Below are 20,739 nucleotides of genomic sequence, written 5' to 3'. Positions count from 1 at the left end.
TCGTTAAATTTATCTCAACCTAAAAATCAAATATAAAATTAAATATAAAAAGTCAGAGCAAATCCAATAAATAAAAAAGATGAAATAGAATTCAAAGAATTAGGAAAAGTAAAAATATATTTTTTAAAAAAATAAAAAATTCACATAGGATATAATAGAATAATTTGATCAGGATGATATATTTTTATAAAAAAAAAATAAAGTGCAAAATGAAAAAATAGAATATGAAAGTTAAACAAAAAGAAATATAAGAGAAAACGAGAAAAGTATAATAAATAGTGTCACAAATAAAAAAAATTAAATTTAAAATGTTCAAGTTCATGAATTAAATGCTAACTAATTATTAGATTAAAATGAGTGGCAAATGTAAAATGAAATAAGGAGTTAATAAAATGAATTAAGATATAATAGTATCTTAAATATGCCTGTCGAAAAACAACAAAAGTAAAAAAATTAAATCTAATTTTTGGCTGCGGAATCGATTGCAAAAGCTGATTAATTAGATTTAGAAAGAGTTGAATAAGCTAGAAATGTAAGAAGGATGAGAAATAGATATGGATGGTGATTGGGGGTATATTTTTATTATTTTTTTAAATAAAATTATAAATTGATTAAAAATATTTATTTTTATTTATGTCTATTATTATTTCTTTAATAATTATATATTGTTTTCTAATTTTATTATCAATTAAAATTATCTATTATGTTAGCAATTTCTTTTTCTGTATTTTAAAGTAAATCAATATAATAAAAAGGCTTATTTTATTCTTTATAATTATTAATATTTTCGAAAGTATTTTCAATAATATTAGCATAGAAGCAGATTGCATTAAGTTTTTTTTAAATTTCTTATAAGAAAAAGACTTAAAAAAAGTCAATTAAATTAATATTCAAACATTTTTATTTTAAATTTTCTTAATATATTTATTCAATTATTTAAATATCCTTTTAAAAAAAGCTACTAAGTTTTTAATATTTCTATATTAAATTCGTACAAATTAATCTTTAATTTTATATTTATGCTATATCACTATCTACTTTTTTTTTACATATGCAAATAATTCAGGATAATTCTAAAGTTCTTTTTCTTAATATTTAAAAGTTTCATTATTTTATTCTATATTCTAAATTATGTATTATATTTTTTTATTTCTTTCTATAAATTGTTTTGATGCAATTTTCCCTTGCTCAAATATATAATTTAATAAATATTCTGCATTATATTAATTTTAATCCATTTAATTTAAATCTATTTATAAAAAATCTAATTAACTTAATTAATGAGAATCGTTAAATTGTTATTATTGTATTAATTTTTATTATTAATATAATGGGGAATTTTATTATTGTAATTAATCGTTCATTTAAAAACTTTATTATTAAGCTTAATTTTAATGCTAAAAAACATTTTATTATTGATTATTATATTACAAATTTTAAGAGCACTTTATTTTTTTATCCATTTATAAAAATACTTTAATTTTTATTTTATTAATATAGAATTTATATAATTTTTTTTAAAAAAATATTTATATATTTTGATCAATTAATTATACAATAATTTTACTATTATTATTATTATTATTAATTAATTTATTTAATATCCTAAATAAATAAAAAATTTGTTTAAATTTATAATAATTAGATAACATACTTTTTTAAAACTTTTTTAATTGAAATTATTAAATTCTTAAAGAAAAAAAATTCTTAATAGAAATTATGCACATAAAAAAAGAACAAAAGGTCACTAAATTTATTAATTTTTATTATTTTTATTAGTTTTTAAATATTTTCATTTTTTTAATTTTAAATATATTAATTTTTAAAGATTCAAAAATATTAGAATTTATAAATATTACTTCATTCTAAATATTTTTATTTTCATCATTTTCTTTTGTTTTAGAGTATTACTTTTTTGATATTTCAATTAGCTACATAATAGCAAATATTTATTTTTATTTTATTTATTATAATTATAATAAATATTAAATTTTATTTCATCAAATAAGCAATAACCTTATTTTTCGGATAAAAACTAAATTGACAATGTTTTTTTAATTTAACTTTTTCGTACTTTCGTACTTATAATATAGTTAGGATTAATTGCTTTAATATTCATATTATTAACTTTTTATTAGAGTTTATTTGCAATTATTTTATTATACTTTAAAACTTTATTCTCATTTCACAATAAAAATTGATTATTATATGAATTTATAGAAAATAATCTGTTTTATGTATAATTGTAAAAAATAATTATTTTATTAAATTTATATTAATTTAATTATTTCCCATAAAAATAATATTTCAACAATTTGAAAATATAAATGAATTACATCAATATCATAAAAATTTTATCTAAACTAAAATAAAAATATTACTCTACCCTCCCTCCCCCTCTCCAAAAAAATCACAAGTAAATATGGAAAAAAATAGTAATTAGAATAAACTGAAACATTCAAATAACTTCTATTATAAATATAAACATAAAAAATAAAATATTAATTAATTTTTAAATACAAACTTATATAAATTTTAAATAACAAAAAAAGCAAATCTATAATCCCTATAATACAAAATAAAAATTAAAAAATCCAAATTGGAAAAATAAAGAGGAACCTTATCAAGAAATATATATTAATCATATTTATTATAAAGTAAAAACTAAAAAATATAAACATCAAAATAAAAATATATAATTTATTTTTATAATATATTTTTTGATTTTAAATACTATTTTATTTTATATAATTAAAATACTTTTTAGTTTTTTAAATTTAAAATAACAACATAAAGTGATATGAGCAATATCTTAGTAAAAAAATATAAAAGAAAGATTAATTAATAAAGGAAATTTATAAAAATAGCAATGCAAATGCAAATACTTTATAAAGAAAAACATATTTTTTATTTTAAATTATTTGAAAGTTGACTATATTCTTAAAAATAATTTTTTACTTTGTATATTAAAATATTACTTATTAGTTTTATTAATTTCCTTTATATTTTCTAAGATTATATAAATTATAATATAAATAGTAATATAAATACTATTAATATCAATATCTAAAAGTAAAATTTAGGTAATAAAAATCAGCTAAAAAAAAAACATAAGACAATTTTTTTTTAATCATTTTTAATAAAATATTTTATAACTATTTATTATTATACTATTATCAATTTTTTTTTTATACTAAGTTAATATTATTTTATATACTAATCATTATTTTATTGATATTATGTATTTTTTCAATTACTTGATACTATTTTAATTTAATTTTTTTATATTTTATTCTTTTTTGAGATTCTATATTCAATTATGGGTATATCAGTATTTTAAATTTATATTTATTCTTTTTTATAAAATAAGTTTTTTATATTATATTTTTAAAACTTTTTTTAATTATGGTTACTTATAGATTTATTTTAAGTTTATTAATTTAAAATTTATTGTACATGTTTATGAATTTTCAAATATATTTGATTTAATACGTAATTATCTCTTTTATATAATTTTTATGAAAACAAACTATATATTTTGAACTTTACAATTATTACTAGAATTAAAACAAGATTTTAAAGGAAATTCGATTTATTTTAGTTGTGAAGTAATAATTTATTTTTACTATTATTAAATATATTAGATTTCGATAATAATTAATTTTTTTTGTAATTTAAAAAAAGATAAATGTGATTTAATTTTAATATTTTTATTGATATGTTTCAATAATAACAATTTGTTTATATAATATAATAACTATATTACCAATAAAAAATGTTATTTATAATTTCATTTTTATAAAATATAATAAATATAAAAAAATTTCATTCATAACTTTATTTGTATAAATATTCAGCCTAATAAAAATATAAAAATTAAATTAAAATAATTTTTATTTTACTAAAAATTCCACAGGATCATCCGGAAGCATTTTACTAACTTCTAATAAACCTTCATTTAACTCGGGTACAATATAATCCATAAGATAATTTCTGAAAGGAATATTTTTAATGATATCAAGTTCTCCTTCATTTTTAGAAACATATTCTAATTATTCTTTTGCGAGATTATTTTTTTAATCTTTTAAGTTTGATAAGTTTTTTTCCAATCTAAATTATTTGATTTTTTTTTAACAAAATTAATATATATAATAAAAATTAGTTTACTGTTCTTATTTATCGTGTTTAGATTTTTCAATATTTTCATTTTTAATTTTATAAAATTAATTATGCCTATGCTTTAATTCTTCTTCTTCAATTAAATAATTATAAGGTCTTCTTTCTCTTTCAATGAAAATTCTTAAACATTCGAAGATTTCGAAATTTTCCTTTTCTCTTGTATCAAATATGTATGTTTCTAATTTTTTATTTGAAAAATATTCAACTAACTAACAATTTGGATTTTCATTTTTATTTTTATCTTCTGTAAATATTTCTATTTTTTTGTTTGTATTATTATTTAATTTTATTATTTATTAATTACTTTTAATAAATATCACAGATTCAGGATAGTAAGGCTCTATTTTAGGCTTTGGATTGTCAGGATCTTCTTCTTCTTCCTCTGGAGGTTATTCTTCTTCAGCTGGAGGTTCTTCTTCTTCTTCTTATTCTTCAGGTGGTTATTCTTACGCTTATTATTCGTTGCTTTATTCTTCATTATATTCGTCTTTATTTTCATGATTAGGAGAATTTTCGTTTGCATCTTCTGGCTTTTCTTCATTTTCATTTTCATCTTATTATTTTTTCTTTTTTTATTTTTTTGGTTTCGGTCTAATTCTATCAAGTTGTTTTTTTTCTTTTTTTAAAATTATGTATTTGTAATTATTTTAAATTATTTATTTTTACAAGGATAAAATATGTAATTGCATTCTTCTCCGAAAATCGGATAATTATCTAAAATATAACCTCTATTTAAACAATCATTTTAATTTAATCGCCATTTTACAGCTCTATATAAGACTTTTAAAGTTTCATTAAGTTTTTATTCCTATTTAATTGGTTTTATTTTTTATTTTTTTATTTTTTACTTTAGGGTTATTTAAATAATCTCTTATATTTTGTGCTTCTTCTTTTATATCGCTATATAATGTATCATCAATTTCCTTTATTTAATAAATAATTAAATTTATAATATAATTTTATTTTTTACTGTTTTTTATTCTAGTTCATTAATAATATCATGTACTTTTATTATAGGTATTCTGTAATGTTCAGATACTCTTTTTTTTATTAATAATAAAAAATATTACATATAAATTTAAATTTTGATTAAAAAATAACTCTTTGATGGCCCAATCAAATTTAGAATTTTTATCAATTCTTTCATTACTTGGTGTATTTGCAATAATTTTAATAGGCCTCAATTCTTTTTTTAAAGTTAAGAATAAATAAAATAATATATATATATACTATGAAAAGCGCAAAATTCTTTTAAAACTTTTTAAACATTAACTGGATCATCTAACCCTTTCTTTATTTATGTTTAATAAAAAGACATAAAAATAAAATACTTAGCAAGTCCATTAAAAGTCACTAGGATTTTCTTCATCACCTACGAGAAGTGGCGAAGGTGACATGTCAACATTTAAATTAAAAATATCAACCATATTTTCATCAATAAGATCTGATTTTTCAACTGAAGTTATTTTCTTTGAACCGACACCGTTTGAAATATTTTAAATAATATTTTACTATCTTTTATCTTAAGTTTTGTCAATAGCGAATAAATAATTATTTTCAGGTGGATTTTCAGCAACTTTTATTACAAATTTAGCCAAATCGTTTATATGTATTGTCGGAATTAGGTTCTATCCATCACCTAAATAAGGCAAATATTCGGGATTTTATAACCATGAAGCTTTGAAATGATTTTTAAAGGCCAACTCTCCTAAGCCATATAGAATTCCTGAACAAATCACGATTATTTTGAGATTTTCTTTTTTCAAAGATAAGATTAAGTCTTCCATTCTTTTCATTTTGATATATTTTTCTGAACATTATCTCAATTTATAGTCTGATTCTTTAAAAAAAGTATATTCTATTGGCTCTTCTACTTCTTCGTCAATCTAATTTTCATTTTTATTTACTTCCTTTTTTTTTTATTTCTTATATATATATTTATGCGCATTTTTTTGTTTACATTTTAATTTTCTTAATTTTCATAATTTTCATAATTTTCTTAATCTTCTTAATTGCTTTTATCTAAATTTTATTCTTATTATTCATTTTCTGCTTATCCATCTGGATTTTCAACATCTTCTTGGACTACAGAAGTTTTTTCTTTTATTTTTTTTGGAGTTTCATTCCATACCATTACGTCAGAAATCAAAATAAAAGTCTATATAATTTTTATTAAAAAAAGAAATATTTTTTACTTTTTACTTTTTATTCTTCTAAATTAGCTTTGTGTAATATGTTTGCTCCAAACAATACATCATCAATTTCTGAAAAATTCAAATCATAAATATAAACATCACATTCTTCTAACATTTTTTTTCTCATAAGTTTTGGTTTGGTCATTTTATTTAATACTTTTTTCACACCTTTCACTCTTTCTTTACTTTCTTGATTTGTATAAGTTACCATATGGGTTGGTTCTTCATTTTCTTTAGTTAATTCTTTTAGAATTTACTATCCTATTATTGAATCGTGATTGTTTATAAAATATCTTTTTGACATTTTTTTTTAATTTATTATAATAATATAATATTTGTTATTTTAAGTTATAGTTTTTATTTAAAACAATGTTTTAATTTTTATTCAAAAAATGATTAAAATATAATTAATATTAGTTTATAAAATGTATAAAAAATTTATAGTTTTTGCAACAAAGAAGTAGTTTAATGCGATAGAAATTAAAAAATATATTTTTAAATATATATTTTAATAATTTATAAAAAAAAATATTTATATATTGTTAAAAAAAATTAGCTTATGACAAAAATCGGGTATTTGATTTTATATTTTTAATAAATATTTGTATATTATATTTTAACATTTCTTATATATATATTTCTGCAATTTTATTTTAAAAATATAAGTATCAACAACAAAGGATGATAAAAAATGGAAGATGATAAAAAATGGAATTATGAAATGTTTTTTTTATATATTTTTCGACTAAGTTTTTTTTAAAAAATCATACTTAAAAGAAATATATATTTTATCTATATTTTTATTATTATTTAATTTTTTCAACATATATTTAAAGGATACATGGCAACTCTATAACCTGGACCGGCAACAACTTATTCTATTTTTTATAATTAAGTTTTATATTAATTTTTTTTTTTTATTCCACAATAAATTCCGGAAATAGTCATTCCAAAAATAATGGCTAATATTACAAATTTGAAATCAAATAGAAACCCATATACATTTCTTTATTTAAATTATGAATAAGACATTATATTTTTATTATCCTGAATAATATTAATTAATTATAAATATGAATATATATATATATATTTAATATTTTATTATTACTATTATTTATTCAAAATTATTATATAATTACTCATCTATTTATTTAATTTTAATATTTTTTTCATTTAAATATACATTATAATTTTCTTCATTATTAAATTGACTACTTATATCTTCATCGTTAATTTGCCAATCAGATTATATTCCTTTATTTATAAATTTATTGGTGTGATAATTAAAAAAAAAAGTACCATTTTTTAAATCATATGTCAATCTTTTTTATTTATCGATCAAATTTTCATAAGCTTCAACAATTTTTTTAAATTTTGTCTATTAATATTTTATTTTATTTTATTTTTTAAAAAAAGTTATATATAACTATAGTTTATTCATCAGAATTAATATCTGGATGATATTTTTTAGTTAAATTGATATATTGCTATTTAATTTATTTAAATTATGCATTTTTTTAAACATTCAATATTTCATAATAACAAATCTTGCTTTCTTATTTTGTTGTTGAATTTCTAAAAACTTATTTTATAAAACGTTAACTATTCAATTTTAAAAATACTTTGAAAATCATTTTTTTTTTTAAGAATTCAATAAAAAAAAGAATATAAAATAAGTTTTTTAATAAAATAAACAATTACAAATATAAGATATTATAAAATTAATATATTATTTTTTTAAACATAATTAATAAAGAATATTTATAAAAAAAATCATTTTTTAAAAATAGGATTTTTTTATTTTTTTTTAAGATAAACACCATATGATGCTTATTATGGCATAATTATTTAAGTTTATTAATTATTAAGATTTCCAAAAATATTAATAATTTCCAAATCGTTATTAATTTGTTAACATAAATAAAAATTTGTTCTTTTATTTCTATTATATCTTAATTAAATTTTATTTTTTTTAACTTAATTAAGTACTTTATCAAAATTATTATGAGGAAAAAATTTAGTAAAAATCTTTCCTTTTTCGAATTATTATTAAAAATAGAAATCTTCATTATTATTTTAAATTTTTACTTCATTAAATTTTTATAGAATCAACATAATTTCTTTTTCTTTATTAATACCATTTTAAAATTCATTCTAATATTAGCTTTTATTTTCAATCTAATTTTCTCTATTAATCCGAATATTATATTTATTTTTTTTAAACTCAGATTCTTGTTCAGAGCAAGAATTTAACTAAGAATTTTCTTCTGAAATAATTAATTCACTTTCAATTTCACTATCAGAACTTTCAAAAAATACTTTAAATACTTCAAATACTCCACTTATATATTTTTTTAATTTCCGAATTATTTCTCTATTTTTTTTGATAAAGAAGAGGCTTTTATATATTTTTTTTTTGCTTTTTCTTATAAATTGATCATTCCTATCTTAAAATCTTGAATATGTATACCTCAAAGTAATAAATTAAGAGTCTATATTTAAATGTGTTTTTGGACAATTTTTTAAAAAATGTGTATTTTCAGCACAACTATAGCAACTTTAATTTAAAAAATTTCTTTAGTTTTAAAATCTTAAAAGTTCTTCTAACATTTTAAATCTTTCAAAATCTTATTTATTTCCTTAAACTACATTCAAAAAATCTTCTCTTTTTATTCTATATAAAGTTGATAGGTTGACACTTCGTGCAGAAGCAGTTCTTGCAAGTCCAGAAAAAAAAGAAAATTCTCCAAAAAATTAATTTTATTTTAACTATTTTAACACACTATTTTTTTTCATATTATGAATTCCAGGATTAAATATTTCCACAGTTCCATTTTCTATAAAATAAATTGATTAATCGTTTATATCTTCTTCATTAAAAATTATTTCGTTTGGAGATATTAAGACTTCTTCCATTAAAAAGAGTAATTATTTTAATGTTTTTTCTGAAAAATTGTAACTAAATATTAAATGTTTTTTCAATATGTTTTTGTTTATTTCGACTGTTATTTATTTTCGAAGCTTATTTGACAGTTTTTGGAATACTTTTTCTTCTTCTTCTTTATTTCTATTCCTTTTTTCGTCATTTAAATATGTTAAATAATTCGTAATTCGTGTTTTTAGTTACTTATTTATTTTCTTTCGGTCTAAATATCTATATTTTATTTTTATTTTTATAAAGGTAAAGTTTACCTCTATATTATTAGTGTATCTTATATTAATTCTTAAGAATTTTTTTCTATTTATTATAATATCATTCCTATATTATTTATAGAATAAGCGAAAAAACAACTCATTAATATCATACTTATAACTGTAAATATTATTTCATATGAATTTGTAGGAGTAATATCACCATATCCAACTAACATAAATAATAATCAAAAATATATACATATATATTTTAATAACTTGTAGTCATAGTTGTTAAAGACCAGTATAACGAAAAAATATATTTTTAAGTCCAATTCAAATCCAAAATATTAACCTTTTTCATCCAATAAATTTCAAAGTTATTATCTTTTTATGATTTACCTAATAAATACCAACCAATAGAAACTTTAAAGATATAATATGTTAATTAATTTAAAAAAAATACCTGAATGAGCAACAAAAAAAATCATAAAAATTAAATTAAATAGTTTCAAAAGATAGCTTTAAGTATCACTTAAAGTAATAATTTAAGTTATTTTATAATATTTTTTAAAAACACCAATAATTCTTAAAAAGACTAATGTATTTAACAAAAATTAAATCAATAAAAATCTTTAAGCATTTTTGAAATTCAAAATTTCCAAAAGAATAATAAAAATACTCAAAATATCAAATAAAAAATATGATTCTAATTATTTTTGAGCTATTTTTTTCCTACTTTTTACTATTTGGTCTTTATAAAAATAAGCTTTATTAAATGTAAATAAAAGTTCGATAAAAAATATTGATAAAATAAAAGGATAATAAGAAACAAACACTTCAAATGTATCATTTTAATCACAAAAAAATTAAAAAAGAGAATATAAATATAAAAATAAAGTTGTCAAAAAACAATAAAATATATCCCAAGTTATTACTATTGGATCTGTAGGACTAAAAACAGGTATTTTGTTTTCTAAAAAATAAATTTATTATACCAATAAGTTTTTAAATGAATTAAAACTAAGTTTATTTGTAAATTATTATAATTATTTAGAATTATAATCAACTAAATCATTTAAATGATAAAAATCTTATTTTGATAATTATTCTATTTTCCTTAAAGAGGTTTAATTTCTGATTAATTAAATGAACTTTTTAATATGAAAATTCGTATTATTTAATTTTATTTTATTTAAAATAGCAACTTTTTTATTTTATGATTATTTTTCTTCATTTTCTTCCATATTACGAATATTTTGCTAAGAATCTTATAGACCCTTTTAAGATGTTGTTGTTTTATTTTTATTTTACATTTAAAGCTTCTCATCATTAATTATTTTTGGCATACAAAATGATATGTTAGAAAACGATGTATCACCTTTTTTAAAAATTTACTAATTAAATTATATTTAGTTTTATAAGTAAAAGTTTTCTGTATTTATTTCTTCATTATTTGATTTATTCATTATTTTTATTATTATTAAAAAAATTTTTTTTTTTTTTAAATAAGAATTAATTTTTTACTTTTTTAACTTATTTAATTAATTAAAAAAATACTTTCTTTTGATATTATTTTTTTTCTTTTATTTTAAACAATATTTATTTGCTTTTTTCTAAATATATTGAGTATTGAATAATCAAATTAATTAAAAAAATAAAGTAGTTATAAACATATTAAAAAAAAAAGTATAAAAATATTTCACATTTAGTTATATTATACATAAATTATATTATGAGCCCCAATAATAAACAAAAATGTTTAACCCTAATTACTGTTTTCTTTTCATTTTATATAACTAAAGCCATAATTTTATTCCCAAACTGTTAAATTTTTTAAAGTCTGACAGTACTAGTGTTTATTATAAATACATCCCAAGTAATATTTTAAAAATACGTATGATTTTTAATTTATAATATACATAAATCAATTACTTAAAGATAAAAAAAATGTTAATATTATTAACCTAGCTAAAATGTTTTTCTCATACAATAACTCAAACATTTAAAGTTTAAAAAAATTTCAATCCATAACTTAATCCATATCATTACTTATTCTCATTTTGTATGGAAAATATATAAAACTTTCGCAAAAATATGCATTTATATTGATTCCTATTTAAGCTACAACCAATATCTATGATTTTTACATTACGGTATTTATCCGAAACTAATTTCGATATTTTTAAATATCTATATAAATAGATTTTTTATGTAATTCTTCTAAAGCTAAAAAAAAATTAAAATTTCTTAATCGCAAGATTATTTCATAAAATGCTATATTTTCACAATATTATTTCTAAAATTAAAATTAGCTTTAAAATTCTTTTTATAATTAAATAATTTTTTTAAATAAATTTACATTCGTAATGCAATACTTTATTATTATTTATTTATTTATTTTTTTAAATTTTCCAAAATTAAAATGCGTGTATTTTAAATGAACATTTATAATAGATAAATGCAATGCTGTATACTTAAAATATGTTCTTGGGCGATAAATTTGACCTTTTTTTATTTATTAGGGTATTATAAAAAATATTATTAACCTTTGTTACTTGTATAATGTATTATTAAGTTATTTTTTTATCATAGTTTATATGATATTTTAAAGCAATTTATTTGATTGAGAATAGTAATTTAAAACTTTGTAAATGACTTTAATCTTGAATATCTATTAATTATTTCTTATTAGTCATTTTATTATATTTTACGTCTTCAAATAATTTTAATAATTATTTTCTTATAAATATTTGTTTTCTGGTTAATTATCTAAACATTTTAATTCAAGCTAAATATTTTATTATTATTGTTATTCTATAAATTTATATATTTCAAAAGAATGAAAAAAATAGATTATTTGATGACATAATTAAGTTTATTCATGTATCAATTTATTTAATTTTTTTTTAAAAAAAAAACTAATATAGTAAATTTATAAATGCTATAATTTAATTAATATTTATATTTAATATTCATTTATTAAAAAAAAAAAAAAAAAAAAATTATTAAAATTCAGTCTAAATCACTGTCACTATTTTTTTAAGATATTGTTCTTTGTAGTTTTCTATTATATATATATATATATATATATATATATATATATATATATATATTTACCTTATAGTTTGCTATTATTTTAAATCTAAATATTCTTCATCTTCAGATTATTCATTACTATTCATACTTAATAAATCAGAAAGCGTAGAATAACATCTTGGTAAAATTTTATGCTATATTTATTAATATTATTTTTTAGTATATTCTTCGAATTCATTTTCTTAATCACCTTTTTTAATAGAAATTACTTTTTCTTTTTTATTGAACATTTTAATTAAAGAAATAACTGAAAAAAGTAGTCCGAAAAACGAATAATAAATATTATTCATAAATTTATTACTTTTTATTTTATTTTTTAAATAAAAATAAATAAAAAATACAAAGGAGGCAAATTCTATCTTTTACATAACATTAGAATTCTAATACAAGTAGTAATAAATTTTATTGTATATACTCTTCTTTTATGTTTATAGATTAATAATTTTTAACATTAAATATGAATATCACTTTCTTCTATTATTGGCGTGTTTTATTTTATTTCATATATCGCTTAAAGTCCACATTTTTCTTTACTTATTTTTATATAAATACATTATTTATAATTTTTTGTAAAAATATAATACTTTCTTTTAAATAGAAATATATATGAAACTTAAAATATTTTTAAAACACTTTTTATTAATAGAAATATATCTTTAATTGATTTTACTTTATGTATATATTCTTTCGATACAATTTCACTTATTTTTATTTTTTAAAATAAATAAATTTTATTTATACTTTTATTTTTTAATTTTTTTATAAATTAATACCTCATATTTCCTATATTTATAGCCCATAAAATATTATCTAAAATATAATAAAATATTCGGCAAACTACGCATAAAAATTATGCTGTTTTTAAAAATAAAGGCTTATTACTTGATAAAACTTTCTAAAATCCGTTTAATTCTCCGAAAAACTTTAAAAATTTGAAAATTTTACGACTACTTTTCATTGAATCGCTTACTTTTTTTGCCAAAAAAGCCTCATTTAATCCACTTTATTCTTTGAATATTTTTTAAACAGTTTCGATATTACTGTTTTTATGGCAAACATAATAAAAATCAGTTAAATATTATGTAAAACAACAAATTTTATCTCTCCCTTTACTATTTTTTAATATATCGGCAAGTGTTTAAACTTAATTTTATAATTAATATCCAATCGAAGCTACATAATTGCCATATTTTAAAGGAAATAATGTTCCTTTTTTAATATTTTAATTTAAAAGTTAGGTAAGGTCAGTAAATGATAAGAAGCTTTATTAGTTTTTTTTATACATTTTTTTGTAATAAATTATGTCAAAATTTTTTCAGAATTTATATAAAAACAAAAAAATTATTGTAAATAAATATATTTTTTTTAATTAATATTATATAATAATACTTTTTATTTTTAATATATAATCATATATATATTAAAAATATATGTTTTTATAATAATTGCATAATTTTATCAATTAATTTTTTTAAAAATAAAAATAAAAAAAAAGTAGTAAATTAATATTTTTATATAAAAATGTCTTTTAAAATTAAAATAATCCCGTAAAACAATTGTTTAAAAAATAAAGCAACAACCATTATCAAAGGAGGAATAGTTTATATTAGTTAATCTGAAAGAAATATACGCATATCTACTAAAATATAAAAAGACTTATTACCATTATTTGAAATCAAAATTGAAAGTAAAAAAATAAGAAATTACTTTTGTTTATTTTTAATAAAGTGTTTTAAAAATATTTATTTTTATTAAAAAAATAAAAGAAAATAATATAGAAATATATAATATCGAATTAAATAATAACCCTGTTTACATTTATTTCGATAACCAAATTCAACTAGAACAAAAAGACGATTTTTTACAATAAGGCGTTTATTTTAGAATTATATACATTGTAAAAAAAAATTATTTTAAATAATATTCTGTTTTATATATAAAATTTTAATAATATTCTTATATATAAAAAAATAAAATTATTTATATATAATTTATTTTATAATTTTTTATAATATGGTTTTGACTTATAATTTATATATTTATAAATTAATATATTTATGTAATATATAATATTTTTTAATAGTATAAATAATATATTAAATAATAGATCGTTGATAATGATAAAGTATAAATTTTTAAAAAAGAAAGTAATTATTAATAATATTAAACTCTTACAACTGATGATATTTGTAGAGTATGTTATCTGAATTCTTCATATACAAATCCTTTATTAAATTTCTGTAATTGCTTAGGGACATGCGGTTATTTTCATTCTTAATGTCTTTTGGATTGGATAAAGAAAAAGACGAATTTATAAACAACAAATATTAGTGTAATAAATATAAAAAATAAGATATTTAATGTGAAATATGTGGTTAGTAATTCCATAATATTATATTTTTGATTTTTTGTACTTTCAATAACTTTGCTGTAATTGAAAGTGGAGAATTCATTTATTTATTAAACTTTGATTATATAAATTAAACATTGCTTTATATTTAAGATTAAGAAATAGTAAATTTTAGTCAAAACTAACTTTTAAGTATTTAACATTCAGTTATAAGTATTAATTAGAAAAAATAATTATAAATATAGGGAAAATTTAAATGTTTAATAAAAAAGTTATTTAAAATTAAATTCCTATAGTTTTAAATTAAAAAACTTATCTATAAATTGGTAATTATGCTTTTTAAATATAAATAGAGTTAAAATTTAAATTATTAAAGCAATTATTAAGATTTGGTCTATTTTTTTATTTTTAATATTTATTTATTTATATATATATATTTAGTTTGCAGAATTAATAATTATTAAGATGATTACTCATTATAATAGTAATAATAGTCTCAAATAATTTCAAAAAAAAACAGTTTATAAATATAAAACTTCAATCCTCGCTTTTTAACTTGTGATTATGAATTATTTCAATAAATTTAATGAAAATAAATAAATATCATATTTATATAATAATATTTAATTATTAAATTAAATATATATTTTTAAATTATTATTATATTTTTTTTTTTAAAAATATTTATTTAATCTGATGTTAAAAAATAATTTAATAATAAATATCAATAAATTAAATATATAAATAAATAAATAATGAATCAATAATAATTTTTATAATCTTTAACATAAGATTTTCCTCATTTAAGCGATAAGTTCGAATAATTATTTTGCCTATAAGACTAAAAGTATATATAAAAAATAAAGAATATGTAAATATATTTATTAAACAATAAAAAAATAAAGATTATGGCATGAAATTACTTAAAATCTTAATTAATTAATTTAAGACTAATAAATATTATAAAATAGAAAAGCTTTGCTCTTATTATATGAGAACTTTATCTGTAAATTTTGGTAAAAAATGGACTAACTAATACTTGCTAGATATCTTTGTTACGCTGCAGATGCATTTAATAGTAATAATACAAAAAACATTTTATTTATATTCATGTTTTATAAAAAACAGCTAATTAAGAAAAATATGATTTTTTATAGAAAATGAATAATACATTAAAAGACGAAAATGCATAAATAGTCCTTTAATTATAACAAGTAATTTTTGTTTTCTTTATTTAATTTCAAAACTTTTAAATAAAAAAAAGTTAACTTATAGACTTACTGAAGAACACTCTGAATAAAATTATATCCTTTTAAATTAATTAAAGGAAAAAGTAGAACAAAATGCGCATATAGAACCTATTTTATCTTCCTTTTTATACAAAAGCCACTATTAATATTATACTTTCAAAAAAAGTTATGAACTAATATACTAAAATGGCTTATAATATTTAGCTTATACCTAACCTTAATACATTCCAGATTTCTTTAAATAAGAAATATCTTTAAATATGACTATATCCATATTATTATCACCTAAAATTTATAACTTTAGTGAACTTTTGTAATAAGAAGTGGTGAAATCTTTATAAAATTCAAAGTATGAATGGTTATATAAATTAATTTAAACATTTAATGAAGGAAATGTAAGTTAATTTTAAAGAGATATGGTTAATTATAATGATCATATAAACTAAATAGTAAAATATAATAATAATATATAATATATAATTATAAAAATAGCCTGCATTAAAATAAAATCAAAAACTTCTTGAATAAAAAATAAGAATTATGGCTTTCCTTGATCTTGTTTTTAATCTTCCAAAAAACGACAGAACTATCAGCTTTACTTAAATTGCTTAAAAAACAAAATAAGATGTTAAAGAAATTGAATTTTTGCTTATTAGATGTATGGCTTATGGACTTGTAAAAGGAATGATTAATGAAATTAAGCAATAAGTTACTATAAGTTGGATGATCCCAAGAATTTTAGATAATTAAAGAATTGAAGTTATGAAAAATAAATTTAATGAATGGAGTTTTGTTATGAAAAACTTAATCTAAGTTGTTGAATAATAAGCTTCGCCTATTTATTGAATTTTTATTTTTATTTTTTAAAAAAAAAAATTAATTTTTTTAATATATAATTTTTAATATTTGATATTTTTATTTTCTTTTAATAAATTTAGGAAAATAAAAATAAATCATTAAATTAAATAAAATTTATAATTTAGTATTATTTAATACTTTATTAAAAAAAAATCAAATATATTCAAAAATAAAAAAAATAAGTTTAAATAATAAAAATAAAAACAAATATAAATAAAGAAATATAATAAATTAAAAATATGTAAAATTTTTATATTAAAAAAAAATATATGATTTAGATTAAAAAATATAAGAAATAATATATAAATATAATATATATATATATCTTTAAAATTAAATTTTAAAATATTAAATATAGAAAAAATATAATATTTAATTTGAATATTTTAGCATTTTATTCTATATAATTAATTTATATTTTTAAATAAATATATTTTTATTTTGTAAAATAAAAAATTTAAAAAGAATTTTTAGATTTTTAAAATATAAAAATTATAAATTAAAATAACATAATTTATTATTTTAAATATAAGTAAAAAATGTCAGAAAATACAGAAAATTAATACTTTTTACATAAGCATTAGATTTTGTCTCCGCCTTAAAAAATAAATTAAAAATAGTAAATATTTAATCAAAACTTGAATGTTGATTAAAATAAGTATGAAGTATAAAAAACATAACAAATAGAAAAAAATAAAGAAAACTTAACAGGTAATCCAACCATAATTATTGAAAAAAGCCCAGATAGAATTATAACAAAAAATAAGAATAATAATTATATTTAATAATAACAGAACAAAAAATATTTTTAACAATAACAACAAATAATAAATAACAATTTACATCCTTTATAATAACAATAATAATTGCAATAACAATAAAATTAACAACAACATTAACAATAACAAATTTTATATTAATAAAAATAAAAATAAATATAGTATCTTAATTAATAACAATAATACTAAATATAATAGCAGCCTAAAAATAATAATTAGAATAACCTAAAAATATACGTAAACTAATAATAATAATAATAATAATAATAATAATAATAATAATAATAATAATAATAAATACTAATTTAGCAATAACATGCTCATTAAGGTTTCGTTTCATTTTAGTAAATATAAGATATTATTAGATAAGAAATGAAAGTGAATTTAGAAACTATTAAATAAATGTAAGAAAAAATCAAAATTTTAGAAGAAAAATCTGAAGCAGATAATTTAAATAAATTATTTGTTAATGAAAACAAATATCTTTAAGATGAAATTCATGAAAAAATAAGCTAATTAAAAAACGAATTAGAGGCAAAAATAAATTATCATCCTTAAGATTAGAATTCTCTTTTCCAATCTCTAAATGCAAAAGTGGAATAGTTTTATAATTATGAATTTTCTGCTCTTAAAAAAACTGTCTATCAAGATAAAGTTAATTTAGATAAAACACTTAAATCAATAGATGAGAGATACACAAATATTATTTAAACTATTTCTAAATAAAATGTTGATATCGACCTTAAATTTAAAAAAATATTTTATGAAACACAACCTTATCCATATGTTTTAACTCCCTAAGCTCCTGTTATATAAGGTATTCCTTCTGTAAGCATTCAAAATTAACCTATATAATATTAATAATAATAAAGTTTAGTTTCTTAATAATAAAATTTAGTTTCTTAATAGCAGAACTTAGTTTCTTAATAATAGTCTAATTTAATTACATAATAGTAATAACCGAGTACAATTTAATAGTAAACTATTCTTTAACAATAATAGCAAAGTTTAGTTTAATAATAATAAAATTCAGTTTAATAATAACAATAATAAGCAGTTTTAATTTAATAATAGCATCAACAAATACCTTAATAAGGATTAATCATTTAATAATAAGCATAAAATATATAATAACCTTATTTATAATAGTAATAATAATAGGTTATTTAAAAAGAAAAAGTAATTACAAATTTATAGAATGATTAACAAAAATAGTAATATGTAATAAAATAAGAACATTAATATATTTAATAACCTGTATAATAAATACAATATACAATAAAATAAGACTAATAATAATTTGAATAAGACGTTATTTTATAAATATAACCATAATAACAATATTATCAATAATAATTACCATAATCTCGAACCTCTGATTAATCTTTGTAATATTCAATAAATTAAAGCAACATTTAATAATAATAAATAATTAGTGATATATCTCCTTTAAATTAGAATTATAAGTATTAAAACTAAGAAGATAATACTAAAAAAGATATGGATAGTTATTTATAAGCAGATAAGGTTAATGATAAAATGAAAGATATTTTATAAAACTAAGAAGTCTAATAAATTGAAGATATTTAAAAAATAAATAATTCATTTAAAAGTTTAATATTTATTTAAATATCTATATATTTATTTTTTATAAAAATATAAAAAAAGAGTAAATAACTCCTAATTTACCTATTATAAAAGAAGAAGAGGAAGAAATTGTTTATTAACTTGATTAAGAGGGTTACTTAACTGATTTTAATGGAAACTATATATTAGATGAAGCAGGAAATCTTGTAAAATTAAACTAAGATTAAATAAATTATTTAAAAGAATAAAATATAATTGAAGAGTGAAAATAATTTATAAAAATAAAAAATTATTATAATTTTTTTTGAAAAAACGCGTTAACTATATAAATTATATATATATATATAAAAATAATTTTAGAAATAATATTTTTTTTTTTCATTTATTATAAATAATATCATAATGTCCCTGTCTATATAAAAATGTTGGCAAAAACGAATTTTGATTAATATTTTAACCTTCAGGTAACTAAATTACATCAGGATTCATTTTTTAAGGTTTTGAATCCAAATAAACAATACGAATAGGTATATTAATATATTATTGCTAACTTTATAAAAAATTGATTTTTGAAATAAAAATATATTACCTAATCAGCTTCTTTATCTATTGGATCAATTTCAATAGCACAATATTCATCAATAGTAATATTTTCAAGAACATAATTTTAAAATTGTGATTAATTTTTTTTAAATAAGCAGAAGTTATAAATCTTAAATACATGAAAAGAGAATCAGATCTTACTTTATTATTAAAAAATATACCCTTTAAAAAATAAAATAATTAATATAAAATCAATATATATATTTTACAAATTATTAACAGTAAAGGAATTTTTTAATAATTTTTAAATGAGTTAATGGATAGTATTATAAAATTCAACAATTACACATTCATCATATTTTTATTCTTTTAACTATTTTTTAGATAATTCTAATTTTTTAAATTTTTATCTTATTTTTTTATTATTTCTTCACATATTAAAAATAAATATCATCTATAGAAGCAACTTGCATCCCTTCTTACTTTTCTTATTTTTGGAAAATTTTCTTGAACATACTTTTTTTTTTTTTTTTTTTTAGAAAATATTATTATTATATCTTTACAAATAATTTTTGCAAAAATGGAATATGATCTTCAAATTCTTATTAAAGATTTAAGGTATCATAAACATTGCTTATTGAATTTGAAACTTAATATTGCATGTTTTTAGATATTTTATTATAAACTTAAAAATGTTCTGATAATATAATTTTTATAAAATAAATATTTTTTTTTAAAAAAAATATTGGTTTTTTTTTATTATA

The 20,739-nt window shown here is 16.5% G+C and overlaps 4 protein-coding genes across 4 annotated transcripts, besides 18 other annotated features; 1 reads left to right on the top strand and 3 right to left on the bottom strand. All coding sequences in view use genetic code 6, as the record gives it.

Annotated features, from left to right (window-relative positions):
- Positions 1-1,752: 1,752 nt before the first annotated feature.
- Positions 1,753-1,803: a microsatellite.
- Positions 1,804-2,714: 911 nt separating this feature from the next.
- Positions 2,715-2,785: a microsatellite.
- Positions 2,724-2,785: a microsatellite.
- A 1,040-nt stretch (positions 2,786-3,825) lies between these two features.
- Positions 3,826-6,519, bottom strand: IMG5_153240 (hypothetical protein; the record flags this gene model as incomplete). The annotated part of the gene is made up of 12 exons (XM_004030741.1): positions 3,826-3,858; positions 3,903-4,110; positions 4,168-4,435; positions 4,484-4,795; positions 4,846-4,987; positions 5,028-5,102; positions 5,150-5,219; positions 5,281-5,365; positions 5,410-5,470; positions 5,511-6,089; positions 6,140-6,337; positions 6,382-6,519. 12 exons carry the CDS (start codon positions 6,517-6,519, stop codon positions 3,826-3,828), a joined length of 2,169 nt encoding a protein of 722 aa, XP_004030789.1.
- Positions 4,548-4,601: a microsatellite.
- Positions 4,636-4,678: a microsatellite.
- Positions 6,143-6,193: a microsatellite.
- A 535-nt stretch (positions 6,520-7,054) lies between the features above and the next one.
- Positions 7,055-7,088: a microsatellite.
- Positions 7,089-7,193: 105 nt separating this feature from the next.
- Positions 7,194-8,122, bottom strand: IMG5_153230 (hypothetical protein; the record flags this gene model as incomplete). Its single annotated transcript, XM_004030740.1, has 4 exons — positions 7,194-7,252; positions 7,593-7,631; positions 7,677-7,755; positions 8,000-8,122. The coding sequence occupies 4 exons, from the start codon at positions 8,120-8,122 to the stop codon at positions 7,194-7,196; spliced, it is 300 nt and encodes a 99-aa protein (XP_004030788.1).
- Positions 8,123-8,150: 28 nt separating this feature from the next.
- On the bottom strand, positions 8,151-10,895 carry IMG5_153220 (hypothetical protein; the record flags this gene model as incomplete). Its single annotated transcript, XM_004030739.1, has 4 exons — positions 9,976-10,895; positions 9,789-9,935; positions 9,570-9,741; positions 8,151-9,531 (listed from the first exon to the last, which is right to left on the bottom strand). The coding sequence occupies exons 1-4, from the start codon at positions 10,856-10,858 to the stop codon at positions 8,151-8,153; spliced, it is 2,583 nt and encodes an 860-aa protein (XP_004030787.1). The 5' UTR covers positions 10,859-10,895.
- Positions 10,896-10,947: 52 nt separating this feature from the next.
- Positions 10,948-10,983: a microsatellite.
- A 1,597-nt stretch (positions 10,984-12,580) lies between these two features.
- Positions 12,581-12,625: a microsatellite.
- A 2,007-nt stretch (positions 12,626-14,632) lies between these two features.
- Positions 14,633-14,667: a microsatellite.
- Positions 14,668-15,658: 991 nt separating this feature from the next.
- Positions 15,659-15,725: a microsatellite.
- Positions 15,680-15,713: a microsatellite.
- Positions 15,726-16,662: 937 nt separating the features above from the next.
- Positions 16,663-16,694: a microsatellite.
- A 54-nt stretch (positions 16,695-16,748) lies between these two features.
- IMG5_153210 (26S proteasome protein, macropain, putative) lies at positions 16,749-17,054 on the top strand (the record flags this gene model as incomplete). Its single annotated transcript, XM_004030738.1, has 1 exon — positions 16,749-17,054. One exon carries the CDS (start codon positions 16,749-16,751, stop codon positions 17,052-17,054), a length of 306 nt encoding a protein of 101 aa, XP_004030786.1.
- A 782-nt stretch (positions 17,055-17,836) lies between these two features.
- Positions 17,837-17,896: a microsatellite.
- Positions 17,897-17,918: 22 nt separating this feature from the next.
- Positions 17,919-17,974: a microsatellite.
- Positions 17,975-18,088: 114 nt separating this feature from the next.
- Positions 18,089-18,142: a microsatellite.
- A 564-nt stretch (positions 18,143-18,706) lies between these two features.
- Positions 18,707-18,777: a microsatellite.
- Positions 18,778-18,833: 56 nt separating this feature from the next.
- Positions 18,834-18,889: a microsatellite.
- Between the last annotated feature and the right edge of the window lie 1,850 nt (positions 18,890-20,739).

Source organism: Ichthyophthirius multifiliis (assembly GCF_000220395.1).
Source record: "Ichthyophthirius multifiliis unplaced genomic scaffold scaff_1120509251171, whole genome shotgun sequence".
NCBI classification, from domain to species: domain Eukaryota; phylum Ciliophora; class Oligohymenophorea; order Hymenostomatida; genus Ichthyophthirius; species Ichthyophthirius multifiliis.
Note: the sequence above shows the minus strand (reverse complement) of the source record. Positions and strands in the feature narration are given on the sequence as shown.